Raw genomic sequence first — 18,347 nt, forward strand, 5'->3', positions numbered from 1 at the left:
CACGTCTCTCCACTCACGTCTAGACAGAAAGTTATACTATAGCTTCGCTATAATTTCAAACGTCCCCTTCTCTGATGGTAATCGATTTCAAAGTAATGAAAGAGATGCACGCACACAATATCACGAGCGCAAGCTTAACTTTCAATCAATGCTACTGGACTATCGTAATCAGTTGTTTTCGAGCTATCCGCGAATATGCATCTCTCTGTGCAACATAAGTGTGATTACACACCGCGAAACTTGTACTATAAGAAAGATATCGCTTATGTAACCAAACACAGCAAGTGGATCCTGCAATCCATTGGCATTTGGCCAGCAGTAGTAGGAGATGTTACAAAATTTCTACCAAAAATCACAATTGCACTCAGTAATTTTGTATTACTCTTCGCCATTATTCCATGCACTCTGCATATCATATTCGAAGAAAAAGATGCTATAATGAAATTAAAATTATCCGGTTTACTCAGTTTCTGTTGCATTTCGTTGATGAAATACTGGGCGCTCACCCTTCGCAAACCGAGGATCAAAGGCTGCATCGAACAGATGTGGATTGACTGGGAACAGGTCAGTGAATTAACACGTTCATCGATTCTCATTGATTTTCACTAATTTTTCATTCACGAGAATTGTATCATTTTAAATTAAAATGAACAATGAAATATATAATTAATTTCTATACCGTTGCGTATCACAAAATATAATACGTATTTTCTTTATCCTGTATATATACAATCATCATATGGTTATCATCGATGATCGACAACGTGTGAACGCGTCAATCAGAGAAAACGCTTGACTTCGAAATTTTCCATATCTTTGGAAAGATAAATAAATTCTAATATTTCTACTACATAAGTTTCATATTTCTTTTATATTTCATTGAAGTTAAACCGTTTAGTGTTTTGTTAAGGGGACGTCCCTACTGGCAGGTGGAACTACATAAGGATCGCGAAATAATGTTAAAATACGGGCGAATGGGTCGAAATCTGACGATAATCTGCGCCGTATTCATGTACACCGGTGGAACAATCTATCACTCGATTTTACAGTACGCGATCGGCACTTTTGTCGATGAACATAATCGTACAATCAAACCTCTGGTATATCCTACATATAGCGCATTGTACGACGTTCAGAGTAGCCCCATTTATGATCTAGTGTACGTTATTCACTGCATGTGTGGATACGTGATGTATTCCATAACTGCCGGTGCTTGTGGATTAGCCGCTCTTTTCGCAACACACACCTGTGGACAAATCGACATCATTATATCTCGATTGAATGATCTTGTTCGTGACGAATATATGAAAGAAACGCTTAATTTAAATGCGCGATTGATAGAAATTGTTGAACGTCATTTGCGAGTTTTAAGGTACAAACAAGTGATAAATGTATTAATATTAATGTACATAATATAATTAATATAAAGAAGTCTTTATACATGTCAGTGAGTACAAAAATGGTACATGATATTGTATTATAACCGATTATAGATTTTCGGCAGCAGTAGAAATGGTGCTACAAGAAGTATGCTTCCTAGAATTTATTGGATCCACCTGTATAATATGTCTACTCGAATATTATTGTATAACGGTGAGTTTCTTTTTATTTTCATTATAATATCCTATAAATTCATGATTGCTTGTTTATAATAGGATTGGGAACAGAGTAATACCATCAGTCTTACAACATATACAATGTTACTAATATCTCTGACATTTAACATATTTATATTGTGCTATATTGGTGAACTCCTAATAGAAAAGGTATATTTTCATAATTTACTAAAAAATACAATATACTTTAAAAAATCAAACCGTTTAAAATACTTCCATAATTTTTCCACTTACAATATTATTAATAAATTTTTATCAAATTTAATTTATAGCTGATAATTTATATAAATATATAGATTAATGATTCCTTGAGATAAACTATTATCTTTTACAAAAATTTATTAATAACTGGCTTAGAATATGTACTTATTTTTTAATCTATTATTCTATTTCTGATTTTGATTATAGAGCAGTAGTGTTGGATTGTCTTGTTTCATGATCGACTGGTTTCGTTTACCGACTAAGACAATACACGGTCTTATTTTAATCATTGCTATGTCGAATAATCCGGTTAAAATTAGCGCAGGCAGGATAACTGATTTATCTTTATCAACTTTTGGAAGTGTAAGTGACTAATAATATTTAACTAATATTTAAATATTTACATAATCGTGGATTTGAAAAATCATTTATCGGTCATAAAAACTACTCTATCTTTGTAGGTTCTCAAATCGTCACTGGCGTATTTAAATTTCCTCCGGACTACTGTTATGTAATAATTTATTAATTTTTATGTACTTTTATAGTATTTCTAGTAGAGAAAATAAAAAAATAAGACATAGCAATATTTTTTATTATCTTAATACAATTTATGACATAGTGTTACCCAGATGGTACTATGTGGTCGTTCATTATCAGCAGAATTATCAGCTTCTTAGCTAGTCGACCTTTAATTGAGAATAAACATGAATATTTTCGTTTTATACATTCATGATTTAAAATGTACAACTGGAAATGCAATTTACACATAATTCGTGTGCAATTGGTTGAAATCTTATACTTTATTTATAGTCAATACCATCAATCGATAACAAATGTAATTATTTCAGTATTCTCCGTTTTTTTTTTTATTATTATTATTTTATTGCAATTTTACAATTTGTCCAGTGGGATATTTGGTAAAATATTATATCTTAAATATACATAGCATGTGGATGGTTACCCCCAGCGGGGTACCATCTTCGTGTTTGTTAGGTTATATCCTTTGTGTATTTCTCCGTGACAGCATGATAAGAATCTTTCTTAGTTCTTATTGTCTTCAAACTTGACATTTCACAAAAGTAAAACGTTAAACAACGTTTATTGCATAATATACAACAACAATGTACATTTGTATGTCATATATGTATTTTGTGTATAGATAATAGCAAAGAGAAAATTTTTGTATGCTAATAGTATTGTAGTTTATAATTTTATATTTAATAAAATAACGTAAAAACATTTTTTAAGTGTTACAGTAAAATATAACGTAATGAAAAGTTAGTAACAATATGTTACAAAACCTAACATAAATTGTATTGAAATCTATATTGTTTCAGCAAAATATTATGATACAGGTATATTATAAAAAAAATATATTAACAAGATGGCAGAAAAAACAACAGTGGGAGGCATACCGATTGAATGTTTAACTGGAGAACCTGCAATTATTTGGTCTGGTTGGCGTATATTAGGGGACAGAGAACTTGTTAGAGAAGCCTCTGCAAAAGGCACTCACATTAATCTTGCTTATAAATGTCTAGCTTATAGAAGAAGATGTTCTATCGAAGATGCTCAGCATTATTTCAACAAAGAAGTTGAAACTTGGATTATAGAACTTCTAAAGAAACATCAAATTTACAGGGCCTCCCATATTTTAAATAATATGGTATATAAAATTTTAAGTACTGACAAGCAATATATTATTCTTTACATTAATGTAGTTCTTTTATAGGACAAAAATCCAGTGGAATATATATTCAAAATTTGTGTAAACTGCAAGGATTTTACATTAAGAAATTATTTATCAGAATATCTAATAAGTGTTGCACACTTTGAAAATGAATACATAGATTCATGGAATATAATAAAAAGTATTGTAGAATTTGAACAAAAATATATGTAAGTTTCTTCATAAATAATTAGTTTAAATAGATCAAAAGGTAAGAAATACCATTTGTTTAGGGTTGAAGATGGCTTGAGCTCTTCTTTATGTATAGAGGATATTATAAAATTACCAGAAGATATAAAACAAGCATTATGTACTGAATTATATTTTTCTATAACTGAACAATCTCTTTCAAAAAATATAACTAATATTATGCTATGGGATTATTTACTGTCAAATAATAAAATTGAACTAATGAGATTTTGGATTGACATTTACTATGGCAGTGATACAATAGAAGAAGTAAATGAAGTTAATGAAGAATACAAGTCGTTGTTTCATACTTTGGATATAGTACCAGATATGATTGAAGCTATTGATTCTTCAGATGCCAGTACTCTTATAAAAGATCTAGCTAAAAATCATTTATGTAGGTAAGTCCATATAAAATACATTTATGAAATATATTTAAATATTTAAATATTTATTTACTAATATTTAATATATAGGTATGGCGTATTTGTAGAGAGAGAACAACGTGATGTAAAATTATTACTAGCACGTATATATGCCAGTGCAATGACAATATCAGAATTTAATACAATATTATCATATAAATCTTGTAATATTAATAAAACTGAATTTATGAAGAAAATCGACAAAGAATTGTGTCTTGCACATTGCTTGAGTGAAACAAGTACTCAGGAAGATGAAACCAAGATCATTGAATTGTATGATGTATTGACAAAAATGTGTGAAAATCAAGAACCGTTACAAGATATATTAACAGAAGGAATTTTTAAAACAATTTACTATCTTTCTGACGATGTAACCGAATATTTGAAGCAAAATTATTTAATAGTTTTAGTATTGATATTTTCATACCAGTCTAGAGAAAGTGCAATATGCAATCAAGATAAAGACACAGTACTAAAAGAAATTACTCTAAAAAATATATTTACAAGTAAAAATCCTCTGCAATTATGCAACTATGATATTTCGAATGAAGTTCTTCAGAATACATTAAAACAAGTGACAATTCTTGAATCCATTATAAAAAAAGAACCAAAGAACAAAGTTACAATGTATGAATTATTAGATGGTTACAAAAATTTAAACGTTAAACAATTATATAAGTGGCGTTTTAATAATGAACCAATGCCTCATTTTTCTAATGATACTCTTGTTAAAAAATATGGATATACAGAAGATTTAACATATAAATACTATTTGAAAGAAGCCCGTCCTAATATGGCTATATTTAGCTTAAAACATTCCCAAGGAAAACTAATTGGAAATGTTTCTTCCAGAAGGTAAAGAAGAATTATATAGTAATTCATGTATTTATGTATTTCAGAATATATTATGCATATTTGTACTACACTTATAGGAAATATAAAGCGGCTCTGTACGCGCATAGTCTTGCCTTACGAAATTTAGAGAAACCTGAAATTTTACATACTTGTATTTCTTTCATGGAAATATTAGGTATTGATTCAGAAAATTTAAGGCTGCATATAACCGTGGCAAATTATATTTATAAACAGATTAATATTCCTATTGGTAATTATGTTCATTGGATATTTATTAGAATTGATAATCATAGGTCTTCAATATATTTTTTAATTAACAGGAAATTTACTAGAAAATATAATATACAAAAATGAAAATGATTTAATGACTGTAATGTCTTATCTTGAAAGTAGTTTTCAAACAAGTTGCACTGAAAATTCAATTAATGATAGTCAAGAGTTCGTAAATGTATTAAAAATATGGGATGTTATTGTACGATTTGCAGCAGCACACAACTTTGCTTTCCCAATCAGCTTTTTAAAATTTTTAGCAAGTAAAAATCACTGGTTTGAATTTGTATTAGTTTGTCACATCTTTAATTATCCCCTGAACCAGGTAATAATTTTGAGTTTTAATTAATTTATACAAGGTTTCTAAAATTAAAAAAAAAATATCCTCTTCATTGCTTCTAGATATTGGAAAATACAGAACATTTTGAAGACACAATTCTTAGAGAACATTTATTAACTTGTTTGAGTAATATTCAACTCACTAAATCTCAATTAGCTGTATGTAATGAACAAAAGATAAAATCACGAGATGTTAGACAATCATTATATTACAAAATTGGAGTTAAACAAAGTGTAAGTAGTAAATGTCATATATTCAAAACATATTTTATTAAATACTACATTATATTGTTATTAAATAGGGATCACCCAGTTATGATTCACCAGTCTCAGCAGATTTAGCAAGCACTTATGATTCTCATAATATAAGTGAATATACTGTAAATGATAACATTTGTTCTCCAAATGATGATTTGTGGTTGATTATATTGAAATGTCACCAAAGCCCAGATCCACCTGGTGCTTTAATCAATTCATCCCGGTTAACTTCAAAGCCTTTCCTTATAGTTTTAGCATCCTGTTATGAGGTATTTTATATATTAGTAATTTCATATTTTTCTCAACTATAAAATTTTCCAGGACATACCATGCTTTTCTTATTGAATATCTTTTTTAGCCATCTTCAATTGCAGCATATTGTTATTCATGGATGGTAATATCTACCACAGATAAAGAAATTCTTTCTAATTATAAAGAATGTTTAGAACAACAAGTATGGACAGCTAACCAAGTTTATAACTTATTGGATCAAATGGTAACATATGGATATATTACTATTGTTAGTAAAGCTTATAAAATTTTTATGCCTGTAAGTATACTTTACCTTTATATGAATATCCTGTTTTATCTTATTTTCCTAATACAGTTTGATTGTAGGAAAGTCTCTTCAATTTATTTTTTGACTTTCTCATAGAATGTGTAATTTATGGTGATCTTAAAAGTTGCCAACAAAAATTATTGGATTTTAAAGCACAATGTGTAGATCTAAAATGTAATGTATGTATCAAGCACTATTTCACTATTTAACAATTACGTGAAATAATATGAAAATTACGTATTTTTCAGGAAGCTATAGATTGGAATTGCTCAGATGCCACATACTTGAATAATTTATACTGGATTGCAATTGTTACAATTAAATGCCTTATTGCAACACTCGCTCATGGTCTAAGAAGTACACATCTCCAAATAAAATTTCTCGAAATTTTGATAAAATGTAACATTTATAAGAATTTTCCAGGTACTGCTATCTTGTATGAATTATTATTTCAATAATTGATAATGAACATCAGACATAAACTAATTTCCTTGTTCATTACAGGTTTCGTTCCAATCTTTCCATTTTTGCTACAAGTTATAAAAATTCTTCAAAAAACCAATGTCACATTAAATTTTGCGGCATTTACGGTATCAGACAATGTATATAATTTTGATACAGAAATTCATAGGTGCATTAATGATTTAATAAGAACTGAAGATTATACTAGTGCATTAAAATTATCAAATGTAGCGGGATTTAATTCGTCTGAAATAATCTTAGCTCAGGTATTATCTTATTTTTTATATAAGTACAAGTTTTCATCGTTGATATTTTAATTATTAATCCTTTTAGTGCCGAAGTAAATTTAAATATTATATACAAAAAAATGAGAAAATTGAAGATAATTTTTGGAACGAATGTGCACTAAATTTTAAAAAATACAACATTTCATATGAAAAAGCAGCAGAATTTTTTGTTGAGCATGCTGAAAAAGTTACTTCTCATAAAGAAAGGTATATGATATTTTTTATCTAGAGACATCAATGACATATAGATTTAATCAAATATGAAATATATGTTTTAACAGATATGAAATATTAAAACTAGCTTTTGAAACCTTAAAGAATATTGAAACAGAGCAACAAGATATTGATGTTCTTGAAACAGCTATGTGGAAATCATGTATTTTAGCAGGTCCTGAAAATGTGCAATTAGATGATGGACCTTATATCTTCAATAAACTAAAAACAGAATTGTTATCAGGACTAAATAAATTGAAATTTGGCTATACCTTAAGTAACATACAAGAGAAAAATGCAATTGAAAGTTTAATTAATACATTAATTGACTTAGGTAAACTGGATACAGCATTAAGAATAAGTACAATTTTTAATTACAAACATAAGGTAAATTTCATTAAACCTTCATTAATAAATATGTATTAACTATTTTAATTGTAATTGTAGGATTTACAAATTCTGATGTTATGTTTGAGTTTAGCAGAAGGTGAAATTTCACCAAATGATTTAAATATTGAACAACAAAGTCTTCTGAAAGAAGTAAATAAGAATAAGCAACAAAAATACAATGCCTTAAAGAATCGTGGTTTACAAAGATTTTCTTCAGTTTCTTCATGTATGTCTAATTTATATTTTCATTGCAACAAATTATTAACTAGCACATATTTATAACAAAACTTTGATTACAGTGATCACTTCAATCAGTACTGAAATGAATAAACTAAAACATGAAGATGTTCATGGAATACAAATGGAGTGTTTATCAATTTTAGAAAAATTACTTAATATCCTGGAACATGGAGTAGACATATGTCTTCGCATTGTATTATGTTATAAATTAGCCATGCAACTGGAGAAAAGTTATCAGTTCTTGTTAATGTTAAACAATCCAATTGAATTTTTACAAGAAATTACAGAAAGTGATAATATTAAAAATAAATCTGAAATTATTAATGATATAGTTATTGCATACAAAATAAACAATGATAATGTTGCAACATTTTTGGCTGAAAATATTACTCTAAATATTAACCGTGCAGTAGAAGGTATGTAATGATATTATAAATTTATACACAACTATAAAAAGTTTGCTTTTGTAGGTGGATATGAAAATAACGTTTGCTTGTGGGGATATTCCTTAAATACAAATTTTCGTGTTATTATGGAACTATGCAATGATGTTTCACTCCTTGGTTGGAAACTCTTAAAAACGGCAAATAAATTGCTTGGACATTCTCATGGCGAAAAAACAAGCGGTACTATAATAAAATATAATTATCATTACATTCCTATAATAACTAAATTTATTATTAAAACCTTTTCTATTGTTTAGCATTTACTCTGAAGACGATTGCAGAATTATTAATACGTGCTCATGATTGTTTTACAACTTCCTGCAATATGGAAGGGATAGCATCGGTATTATGTAAATGTCAAATTTTCGCAAATGTTTTGCAGAATCTTAAGTACTGGACATTACTAGTACGTTATTTTACAAGAATTAAATAAACAAAATTTTATACACTGTACTTAAAAAATATATAATATCAAACAATTTTAGGTACGTCTTGTAACAGGTGTTGGTCGTTTCACAGAAATGAATTATGTATTTCAAATTTTAAAAGAAAATGATCAGTTTGAATTTTTACTTGGAAAAGGACTAAATAAGGTTTCTTTACGCTTCTTATTTTTCTAAATACATATATAAATACTATATACAATATTATATTAAACATGTTACAGGTAATAGGTCTAGAAACAGCAATTTTGGAATTCCTGAAGCGTCATTGTCCTGAAAATAAAGAACTTTTTACTCTGGTAGCTTTACATTTTCGACTATATCATGAACTAGCACATATGTGGAAAAATGAAGCGAAAGATATAATTAATACAATAATATCAGATGCTACAAAAGATCATATGAAATTGCAAAGTACTGTTCAACATGAAAAAAAATTCATCAAAACTGAAAATATTCTGAAACAGTTACACTTAGCTGTTACTAATTATACTCACGCAACAGAATACTATTTACAGGTAAAACATTATCTAGATTATTTGTATAAATAAAAATTTATAATATGGATATGTTATAGGCTAATAAATTAAATCTTGCTAATCAATGTTCTGATCAAGTACAATTAGTTGCTCTCCAACTTTCACTTTTTAATACTGTGTCTTATAATCAACAAGTAATCTGTATACTTAATTTAAAACCTGGAGATATTGATAAAGTATTATGTCATAACTTAAGCTTCTCTCAAGCTTTTATTGTCATTCATGCATATAATCATCACGTAGATTGGGCTAATCTGATTTATAGCCATTGTATATTAAATGGAGAAAAAAAATATTTGAAAGATTTTATAGCAGTAAATAAGCTCACCCCTGGTCTTGTAAGAAATTGTGTACGCAGGCAAGTTAACTATTGTTTTAAAGAAATAATTTATTTTTGAATATTTCTTTCCATTTTAATCGTTATTAACTTTATTATAGGTACAGACTGGAAAAAAGCATTACTCATACTATGACAGATAACATGAAAATATTAATTTCTGAATTGTCAGATGTGGAGTGTAAATATGTATTAGCCAGTCAATTGGGATTTAAAGGTATTGTAGAAACAATGCTCAATAATCCTATGATAGGTGCATATCTAAAAGACACTGTATGGAAAAAAGGATATAATGCTATTTAAATATTTTCATTAAACTATATATTCCTTATAAACATTCATAAACGTTGTAACATCCAAAGTGTATATGTATGTTTTTATTACTGTTTTTGAATAAATAAATATGTTTTTATATATTTATATTGTCACCAAATTTCTTTATTTTTTCAACTCGGAATATATAGGGCGACCCCACTGTGTGTATAAACTTTTAATTATACTTAAAAACAACAGAATTATTTATTGAGCTTCATATTTCTAATGTACAATTTAATATGTATAATGTAAAATTTAAGACAATAATTATGGATAAAAATGTATGTTATAAAAAAATCTTATGGCATAGTCAAACAGAAAAAGCAGCAGTTCTTAAATTGGACGTATATATAAAAAAACACGAACAAAAATTCGGAAAAATATTATTCCAAAAAATGTTGTCACGAAAACAACTAAAATTACTGAGACTTATGCATAAATTAATGAGAGCTATCGAGAAAGCAGAGATTGATAAACAACAAGGTACAATTTTATAATTTTTTCAGATATTATTTTAAAATTTCATTATTTTTTTTAGCATTTCAATTGCTAAAGGCATCTAACGATGCAATAAAAACAACGATTTCTACATTTCAAGATTCAATGAAACGATACAAAGAAAGCGTGAAAACGGAATTTGCAAAACTCGATTGTTTAAGTACAAATCGACTTTTAAGTATTAATTGTACATATACATAATTTATCAATGTTGAACAAGTATATCATAAGATACCTAAAAGTAAAATATTTTTTTAACTATTATTATTATTTTAATTATTATCTATCATTTTATTTTATTTAAATGAAAGATGCTGGAGCAATATAATTAAATAAAATTTATTATAAATCAATACAACATTAGCATTTTATGCATATTACAGTATTATTACTTTTTATTTCAAAAGTGTCATTAATTCAAATAAAATTGAAGGAGGAGAACTACTTCAATTCCAAGAAGACTATGTTGTAAATATATATCTACATATTTCATAAAATGTAATTATATTTTTACAAATGATACATAAAATATTTATTTAAGATTTATTTCGTTGAGATAGATATAATATATCAATATAATATATAAATGTCAATTCATATTACGAAAAAAATGATGATATGGATTTATGATTCTTATGAGAATTTAAAATATTTGCATTTAATCGACGTTTAATAGAATTGGTATCTATATCACTTGTATTTTCCTTCCTTTTTATATTTGTAGTATGTAATACTGAATTATTTAAGTTCCATTGCAGACTTTCAGCCACATGAAAATCACAATGTTCCTGATATTTTAATATAGGTATCATTTGATAACATTTTAAACATTGTTTAGAAGGAACTTCAATTGAGTTAGATGAGTTTTTTTTAATTAGGAAACTAGAAATATCATTATCTCTTCTTCCTTTTGAAGCGTTGGTTTTAGATTTATTTTTTCCCTTCAACATTTTCACTATAGTTTCTTTTGAAATATCCTTTTTACTTTCTGTTTTCATATATAATTTTGCTTTTTCTTGTAAATATGAAGGTAACAATACAACTACAGTAGGATCAATATTACTCAAATCAGGAAATATTTCTTCTAGTTGTATATCTTGTTCATTAATCATTTTGTTATTTTCATTTAATTTTATATTTGAAGAAGTTGGCCCATTTTCCATTTCATTGTTTGTATACATTTTATCACTATTCTCCTTCATATTCAAATCCAGTTTTTCGTCAAAATTACTTTTCTCATTTTTTACACTATCTTCATTTACATTTTCAAACTCAATATCTATATTTACATTGTCGTTTAATTCAATCAACCTAATATCATTTACATGTGTATCTTTTAAATTACTTTCTTTTGGGTTGAAAACATTCATAAAAAATGATTCCTTAAAATCATTTTGATCTAAGGGATCATTCAAATTAAAACAATTTGTCTTCTTTTCATAAAATGTTTTTATTTTATTTCCTTCATTTAATGAATTGATTAAATTATTTAATCTTCTGGAAGTAGGAGACCAATCTGTTTTTATATTACAACTTTGTTCACCTAATTGTGCACTTATTCTAGAACATTTTTTCCCAACATGTTTTAGTTTATTACTTAATGCATTGTTAATTTCATCACTATTAGAATCTACATTAATAATTTTATCGACATCTAAATCACTTTTTATTTTCTTAGTAATATTTTCTACTGAATATATACTTTCTACTTTCGTATTTTCTGTTTGTGCATCTATTCTCTTATGAGGCTCTGATTCGTTTGATTTAAAGAAATTCCGAAAATTTCCGCTACCTTTAGCTGCTATAAATTTACCAGCTGATATACCTAAATATGCAATTGGACATTGTGTTGACTTAGATATGATTTGTACACAACGAATTGCCATATTTCCTGGTTTATATGAATTTAAAGTACATGAACGTGATTGTGATACTGTAGCCTTATTTTGATAATACTGATAACATATTGTCATTAACGTTGCTCGTCGCTCATTTTCTTCAAGATCTTGTTCAAGACGTTCACAAACTTCTGCTGATAATTCACCAGCCCAATGTTCTAACTATAAACAAAATATTATGTAAAGAAATAATTCACAATTTTCCGATGTACAAATTTCATTATGTACTTTACCACATCTAATGAGATAATAGCTTGTCTTCCTGGGAACTTTTTACATGCCCCAATTGATTTTGATACTAATCGTATATTAACAGGTTCATTGTCTATTCCTCGAGCAATATTGTATAACCATAACCTAAATAAATATATTAATATAACATAGTTTCAAAGTAACGTTTTTATACATTATTATTTTCAGCGAAATTATGAGTTCATAAATATACCCTGTTTTTTCATCGAATCGTTTTTGTAAATATTGCAGTGAATACTGCACTAAATCACCCATAACATTACAATTGAGAGATTCAACAACGACATCTCCAAACTTCCCACCAAGATTTCTAACTTTTTTGATTGGCAATGTCGAATACAGAGTTGATACTGCAGTTGTAGGTAATATTGTTTGTCGATTTGGTTTATGCAATCCACATGCCAACTTAGCCAATATCTAAACATATACAATATTACTTTTTTTAATTAATTAGGTAATGAAATAGATAGTACACCTTTTTACCTTGTTTCCTGCAATACCAGCAGAACATCTAAATCCTGTTTTATCAAATATGTCAGCTCTTATTTCTTCAACTATAAGTCCTGCTATTGCAAGTTTTTGTGCTTTTATGTCTTCAAGATTCTCAAAAACGTTCATTATCCAAGTTTTTGTGCCTTTACTTCTCTCTTCTAAATCCATACCATATAAAGGCTTATATCATATAACAACATTATATACAAATTTATTTATAGTCATAAAAGTTAATAGTAATTTTTTCTTACCTTCATCATTTTTTCCAACTTCTGAATATCCTACTACAAAAGTATTTGAAAGCTGTGTCACTAAATGATTCAAAGAAATAGAATATGTAGACATCCTTTTACAAACCAAGTCAGTAATATCTAAATATGCTTCATCCACACTAGCACGTTCTATTATATTGCAATGTTTCTTTATAACATTAATAACTTCACGACCAGCACTTCTATATCTATACAAACATTTGTAATTCACCCACATTATGTGTGTGTAAAAAATATTAAATGCATAATTTTTTGATATACCTTGATGTATCAGCTTTTCCACGAAAACATGGTACACTAGCTAAAACGACATCTGGACATTTTTCTTTTGCCTCTTCACCTCTCATGTGTCTTGTAATACCATATTCCCTTGCTTCATAATTAACAGCAATTATCCTATTTAGAAAATATTAGCAATATTTAGAATCTCTCTCTAATCTATCTACTTAAGTTAGCTAAGTATAATTTATATTATCTAGAATATTTTACCCTCCTAATTTCCACTGATTGTATTGTACAACTGCAAGTGGTTTTCCAGCATATTCTGGTTGAAGTTTTGTTTCAACTTGGCAAAAAAAGCAATCCATGTCTATTAAAACGACAACTCTATCATTGCTTGAGTTTGCCATTATAAAATAAATTTGATCTATTAATTAAAATTATTTGCAATTATAGGTTAAAAACATTAGTATAATACGACGTTATTCATCTAGTATTTATTAAAATGGAAGTTTAAATTATATATATTTACAAAAACATTGTTATCATTTTAGTATTTTAAAAATAGGTTATAGGTATAAAACTTTTACATATAATCAAATTAGTACAAAGTTAAAAGAAAAACACAAGCGCAATTTGACACAGTCCCAAATTTAAATTTGTAACTAGATCATCGTTCCTAAATTCACATTATTTTGTAAGGATGGATTATAAGAAGTAGTCATCTTTGTTTTGAACTGATTTAGACCTGTGGCTCTCTCTAGCGTGAATATTTTGTATGATAATAGGGTTAATTCTAGCGCCGCGAATTTAACTGTACAGCAACGTAGCCGAGGCAACGAACAAAAGTTATTTAACAAATTTATTGATTAATGACAAAATTATTTATCAGTAACAACTGTGATTACTCTCGAATTTCATATTTACTTTCGTTACCATGGTAAAGTGCTTTGCCAAAGCATAAATCGCTCGCTTTCTAATATTGTAAATCAAAATAAAATTTATTAGCATTAGTTAATAAAAGTTTGTCTTATTGGATAACAAATTAATCATAGATTATCATGTAAATTCAAGCAGATAAATGAGCCACTCTGCGACTCAAAATTAAAGAATCGTTAGAACCGTCACGCTGAGCTCAGCGTCTCAATAAATTTCATTACAGAGCAAATCTTGTTAAAGTTATCAATCTATTATAAATATTCAGTTGTAAATATAACTAATTTTAAACATAAATTTAAACATCGAATTAGTTTCAAAATTGTTTGAAGTTGTAACGCGTGCAGAGTGCTTCAGTACTCCACTGATTGCAACCACACCAAATTCCCCAAATCTTGGAAAGGTCATGCAACATCTTTAATGTACGATATGTCATTAGTAATTTTATGTATAATCAATAAACATAAATAATTTTTGCACAGAAAAGGGAAATGTATATTAATACAATAAATACGAAAATATATATATTACTGCAATGAATATTAATATTCATAAATTAAGATCTCAAATTATATGTTGGTTTCAAGTATTTTTAGAACACATAGTAGTTTATATTCTATGAATGTAGCATTAAGTATTACATTTACGAACGTAAAATACTTTACGATTATTGAAAATGTATATGTATACATCATAGAGGTTACAGATACATGTCAAGTTTTGGAACACCTTGATTCCTGCAAATACAATATACAATAAACGTGTTTATTTTTTCAAAGTTTTATTCTCTGATTTATTTATACACAATTTGTGTAAGGTGAAGTACTACACTTTGTGACAATGCCAAGTAAAAAGAAAAAATATAATGCACGTTTTCCAGCAGTGAGTATTAAAATACTCTGTATAGTTTGGGAAAGTTTTTCACGAAAATGCACTTCATATATAAATTACATGTTTATAATTTAAGTAAAAACAATGTAATTTACTTGTAATATCATTTAAATTATAAAGAAATATATTATTAAAAAGACCATATACATATTAATTTTAATTATATGACTAACCTATCTTTACAAATGTACTTAGGGCAGAATAAAAAAAATTATGCAAACTGATGAAGAAATTGGAAAAGTTGCACAACCAGTGCCGATTATAATTTATATCCTTTTAAATTAATAATAAGAACAATAATTTTAATGCTAACATAAGCCAGCATAAGAATCATTGTTGTTTACATCGTAGATCTTTAAGCCGTTAATGATATATTTTTATTTTGAAAATAAATTCCTTAACTATTTGTATACCTAGAACATTAGAATTGTTTGTACATTCATTACTTACAAAATCCATGGAAATTACAAATGCTAAAAATGCTAAAACTTTGAGTCCTTCTCATATGTAAGATTTTTATAAAATTAATTAAGTTAATACTTGGTTTTAACTGATTTGTTGATCATTTTTGCATTAAATTTCTTTGCAGGAAACAATGTATTTTATCAGAAAGCCGCTTTGATTTTTTAAAAGATTTAGTAAATTCTTTACCAGATGTATCAGGACCTGATGAGGAAGTACCTACACCACCTCTAACACCTGCTCCAATGAATACAAATGTATCAAATACATCAACTTATTCACCTACAATACAACAGCCAGATACAGGGTAAGTATTAAATAACTTACTTGTTATTTGTAAATTTTAAATATATTATTGTATTTTTATAGATTTTCAAAGCAGGAGATTGGATTAACTAATAAAGTAAAGAAAGAAAATGAAAATGAAGAAAACAGTGATGGAACTGGAATATATAATCCAGGTACTTGTAATGAAATGGTAAAAAATACTGTGCCTCAAGTTCCAGAATTTCAAATGTCTGTGCCTCCATCATTTCAAATTAGTCAACCTAATTTTTATACAGAAGTTAAACCTATGAATTTAAGTACAAATACATCAAATGTAAATACAAATAATCAACCAACATCAAATTTTGCTCATACTGCTACTCTGGATGAAGATTATGATACATAGTTATTTATAAAATATTAGAAATATGAATTTAAAATTAAACTAAAACAATAATTAAAGTATGCGATCATATAATATCACCAAATTTTATTCAGACAATGTATAATTTACATTATATGAACAGTTTTGTTACTTATATATATTTACTTCACTAATCATAAATTTTTATATTTTTGTATTTGTTCTGTTAAATTATAAATTTTATTCAGACTAGTTAAAACTACATATTTCCTATTTAAAAATGTTTTGTACGACTCGATTATCATAAAACACTCATATTTTAAGTACTTTATATTCATGTATACACATCTATAATAAGTAACAATATTTGGATTGACACAGTTGCTGTGTACTCCAAATATACATGCATTAAAGATAATCTAGATACAGTTCTCCTCTGTTTATATATTTATAAATATATATTGTACATTTATCTAGATACAAATACATTTACTTATTAAGGATGTAGGTAGTTAGGCTTACATTTTATAATTGGCAAAATTTTCTACTTGTACCTCATTTAGTTTATATCTTAGAATATTTGTGATTTGCAACATTATGTATGCAATAATAAGCTTTATAACTAAGACTTTTTACCTGCATAAAAATAAATTTGTATAAGGAAGAGGTAGTATCTTACATATATTAACAATACTTAAGGGAATTGATTTTAAAAAGAGTGGCATTGACAAATATTTCACAAGATATTTATGTAATTATATACTTATTTGAACATACATACGTTGCAAAGTTATATATTAAATATGATGACTGAAACTATTAAATTTCTGAATAGTTCAATATATGCACAACAATTAGATAAGAATAGACTATTAAATTCTATAAAAACTCAATTGTGATATTATTTTATTTATATGAAACAAATTACACTTTGGTCATTCATTGAACAAATATATTAATTTTTGAAAATTTCTTACAAAAAGACATTATTATGAGGTGTTTAAATATGTAAATAATTAAACATTAATTACGTATTTTAAATCTAGAGAATGTTTTCTTAGTAAAATAGAATAAAATAATTGTAAATATCTTTATACAAAATACAAAATATGAAAATATTGTATTTATGGTAGCATATTTAATATAATATTCGCACACTCGTTTAAAAATAAGAAAAATTGAGCAATGATTATGTAAAGAGTGTTAAAAATTAGTAAAAAAATGTGTGCTATATATGCTTATATATGTGTATATTTATAAGAGTAATATTTTGTTTCATAAATTGCTTGTAATGTGTGGTAAAATGTTTCAAATAAATCATATCTATCTCAATAGTAACAGGATAACAGAATCAAATCACATGCATTTCATAATGTATACATAAATTATATACTATATATCTCTAAATACATATGTACCCTAAAAAATTATTTTAAAAAATTTGGAAATATGACTGATTGCTCTACCAACTTTTAAAGAAATAATCTGAATTTTTTAGAAATATGTCTAAACAACCTTTTATCACTAAATATTTATGTTCATATGTATTTATAGTAGAGAAGAAATTTCCTTTCTGTCTACAGTACTTATCTGATAGCATTAATCATAAAAACAGATGAATAGTGCTATACTTAATATTTCAATTAAGAATAAGATTAATTTAAGATAGTCTCAAATAACAAT

At 26.8% G+C, this 18,347-nt stretch overlaps 5 protein-coding genes across 10 annotated transcripts; 4 read left to right on the forward strand and 1 right to left on the reverse strand.

The window, feature by feature from the left end:
* Positions 1–195: 195 nt before the first annotated feature.
* LOC122577779 (odorant receptor 13a-like) lies at positions 196–2,493 on the forward strand. Its single transcript, XM_043749345.1, has 6 exons — positions 196–564; positions 930–1,372; positions 1,494–1,593; positions 1,656–1,766; positions 2,025–2,180; positions 2,279–2,493. The coding sequence occupies exons 1-6, from the start codon at positions 196–198 to the stop codon at positions 2,330–2,332; spliced, it is 1,233 nt and encodes a 410-aa protein (XP_043605280.1). The 3' UTR covers positions 2,333–2,493.
* Positions 2,494–2,793: 300 nt separating this feature from the next.
* Positions 2,794–10,218, forward strand: LOC122573212 (spatacsin). 4 transcript variants are annotated; one of them, XM_043739295.1, is made up of 23 exons: positions 2,794–2,948; positions 3,155–3,483; positions 3,550–3,716; positions 3,780–4,136; positions 4,212–5,015; positions 5,093–5,265; positions 5,336–5,610; positions 5,688–5,858; positions 5,927–6,151; positions 6,241–6,432; positions 6,501–6,620; positions 6,690–6,864; positions 6,946–7,169; positions 7,237–7,397; positions 7,472–7,790; positions 7,851–8,019; positions 8,093–8,449; positions 8,504–8,659; positions 8,737–8,885; positions 8,965–9,072; positions 9,147–9,440; positions 9,500–9,819; positions 9,900–10,218. In XM_043739295.1, exons 2-23 carry the CDS (start codon positions 3,202–3,204, stop codon positions 10,099–10,101), a joined length of 5,400 nt encoding a protein of 1,799 aa, XP_043595230.1. In that variant the 5' UTR covers positions 2,794–2,948; positions 3,155–3,201; the 3' UTR covers positions 10,102–10,218. The 4 variants fall into 4 exon arrangements, with proteins under 4 accessions (XP_043595230.1, XP_043595239.1, XP_043595249.1 ...); XM_043739304.1 differs by having other exon boundaries at positions 2,797–3,094; XM_043739314.1 differs by having other exon boundaries at positions 2,799–2,940.
* Positions 10,219–10,330: 112 nt separating this feature from the next.
* LOC122573249 lies at positions 10,331–10,853 on the forward strand. Its single transcript, XM_043739357.1, has 2 exons — positions 10,331–10,596; positions 10,652–10,853. The coding sequence occupies exons 1-2, from the start codon at positions 10,353–10,355 to the stop codon at positions 10,810–10,812; spliced, it is 405 nt and encodes a 134-aa protein (XP_043595292.1). The 5' UTR covers positions 10,331–10,352; the 3' UTR covers positions 10,813–10,853.
* Positions 10,854–11,095: 242 nt separating this feature from the next.
* LOC122573235 (DNApol-eta) lies at positions 11,096–14,407 on the reverse strand. 3 transcript variants are annotated; one of them, XM_043739328.1, is made up of 7 exons: positions 14,015–14,407; positions 13,787–13,921; positions 13,505–13,713; positions 13,245–13,411; positions 12,955–13,178; positions 12,743–12,866; positions 11,096–12,671 (listed from the first exon to the last, which is right to left on the reverse strand). In XM_043739328.1, exons 1-7 carry the CDS (start codon positions 14,152–14,154, stop codon positions 11,211–11,213), a joined length of 2,460 nt encoding a protein of 819 aa, XP_043595263.1. In that variant the 5' UTR covers positions 14,155–14,407; the 3' UTR covers positions 11,096–11,210. The 3 variants fall into 3 exon arrangements, with proteins under 3 accessions (XP_043595263.1, XP_043595277.1, XP_043595272.1); XM_043739342.1 differs by lacking the exons at positions 13,787–13,921; positions 14,015–14,407 and having other exon boundaries at positions 13,245–13,433; positions 13,505–13,537; positions 13,611–13,625; XM_043739337.1 differs by lacking the exons at positions 13,787–13,921; positions 14,015–14,407 and having other exon boundaries at positions 13,245–13,433; positions 13,505–13,648.
* Positions 14,408–15,314: 907 nt separating this feature from the next.
* LOC122577763 (dr1-associated corepressor) lies at positions 15,315–17,557 on the forward strand. The gene is made up of 5 exons (XM_043749312.1): positions 15,315–15,562; positions 15,767–15,839; positions 15,985–16,078; positions 16,161–16,340; positions 16,403–17,557. The coding sequence occupies exons 1-5, from the start codon at positions 15,521–15,523 to the stop codon at positions 16,704–16,706; spliced, it is 693 nt and encodes a 230-aa protein (XP_043605247.1). The 5' UTR covers positions 15,315–15,520; the 3' UTR covers positions 16,707–17,557.
* The last annotated feature ends 790 nt before the right edge of the window (positions 17,558–18,347 follow it).

This window comes from Bombus pyrosoma, linkage group LG2 (genome assembly GCF_014825855.1).
Source record: "Bombus pyrosoma isolate SC7728 linkage group LG2, ASM1482585v1, whole genome shotgun sequence".
In the NCBI taxonomy this organism is placed as follows: Eukaryota; Metazoa; Arthropoda; class Insecta; order Hymenoptera; family Apidae; genus Bombus; species Bombus pyrosoma.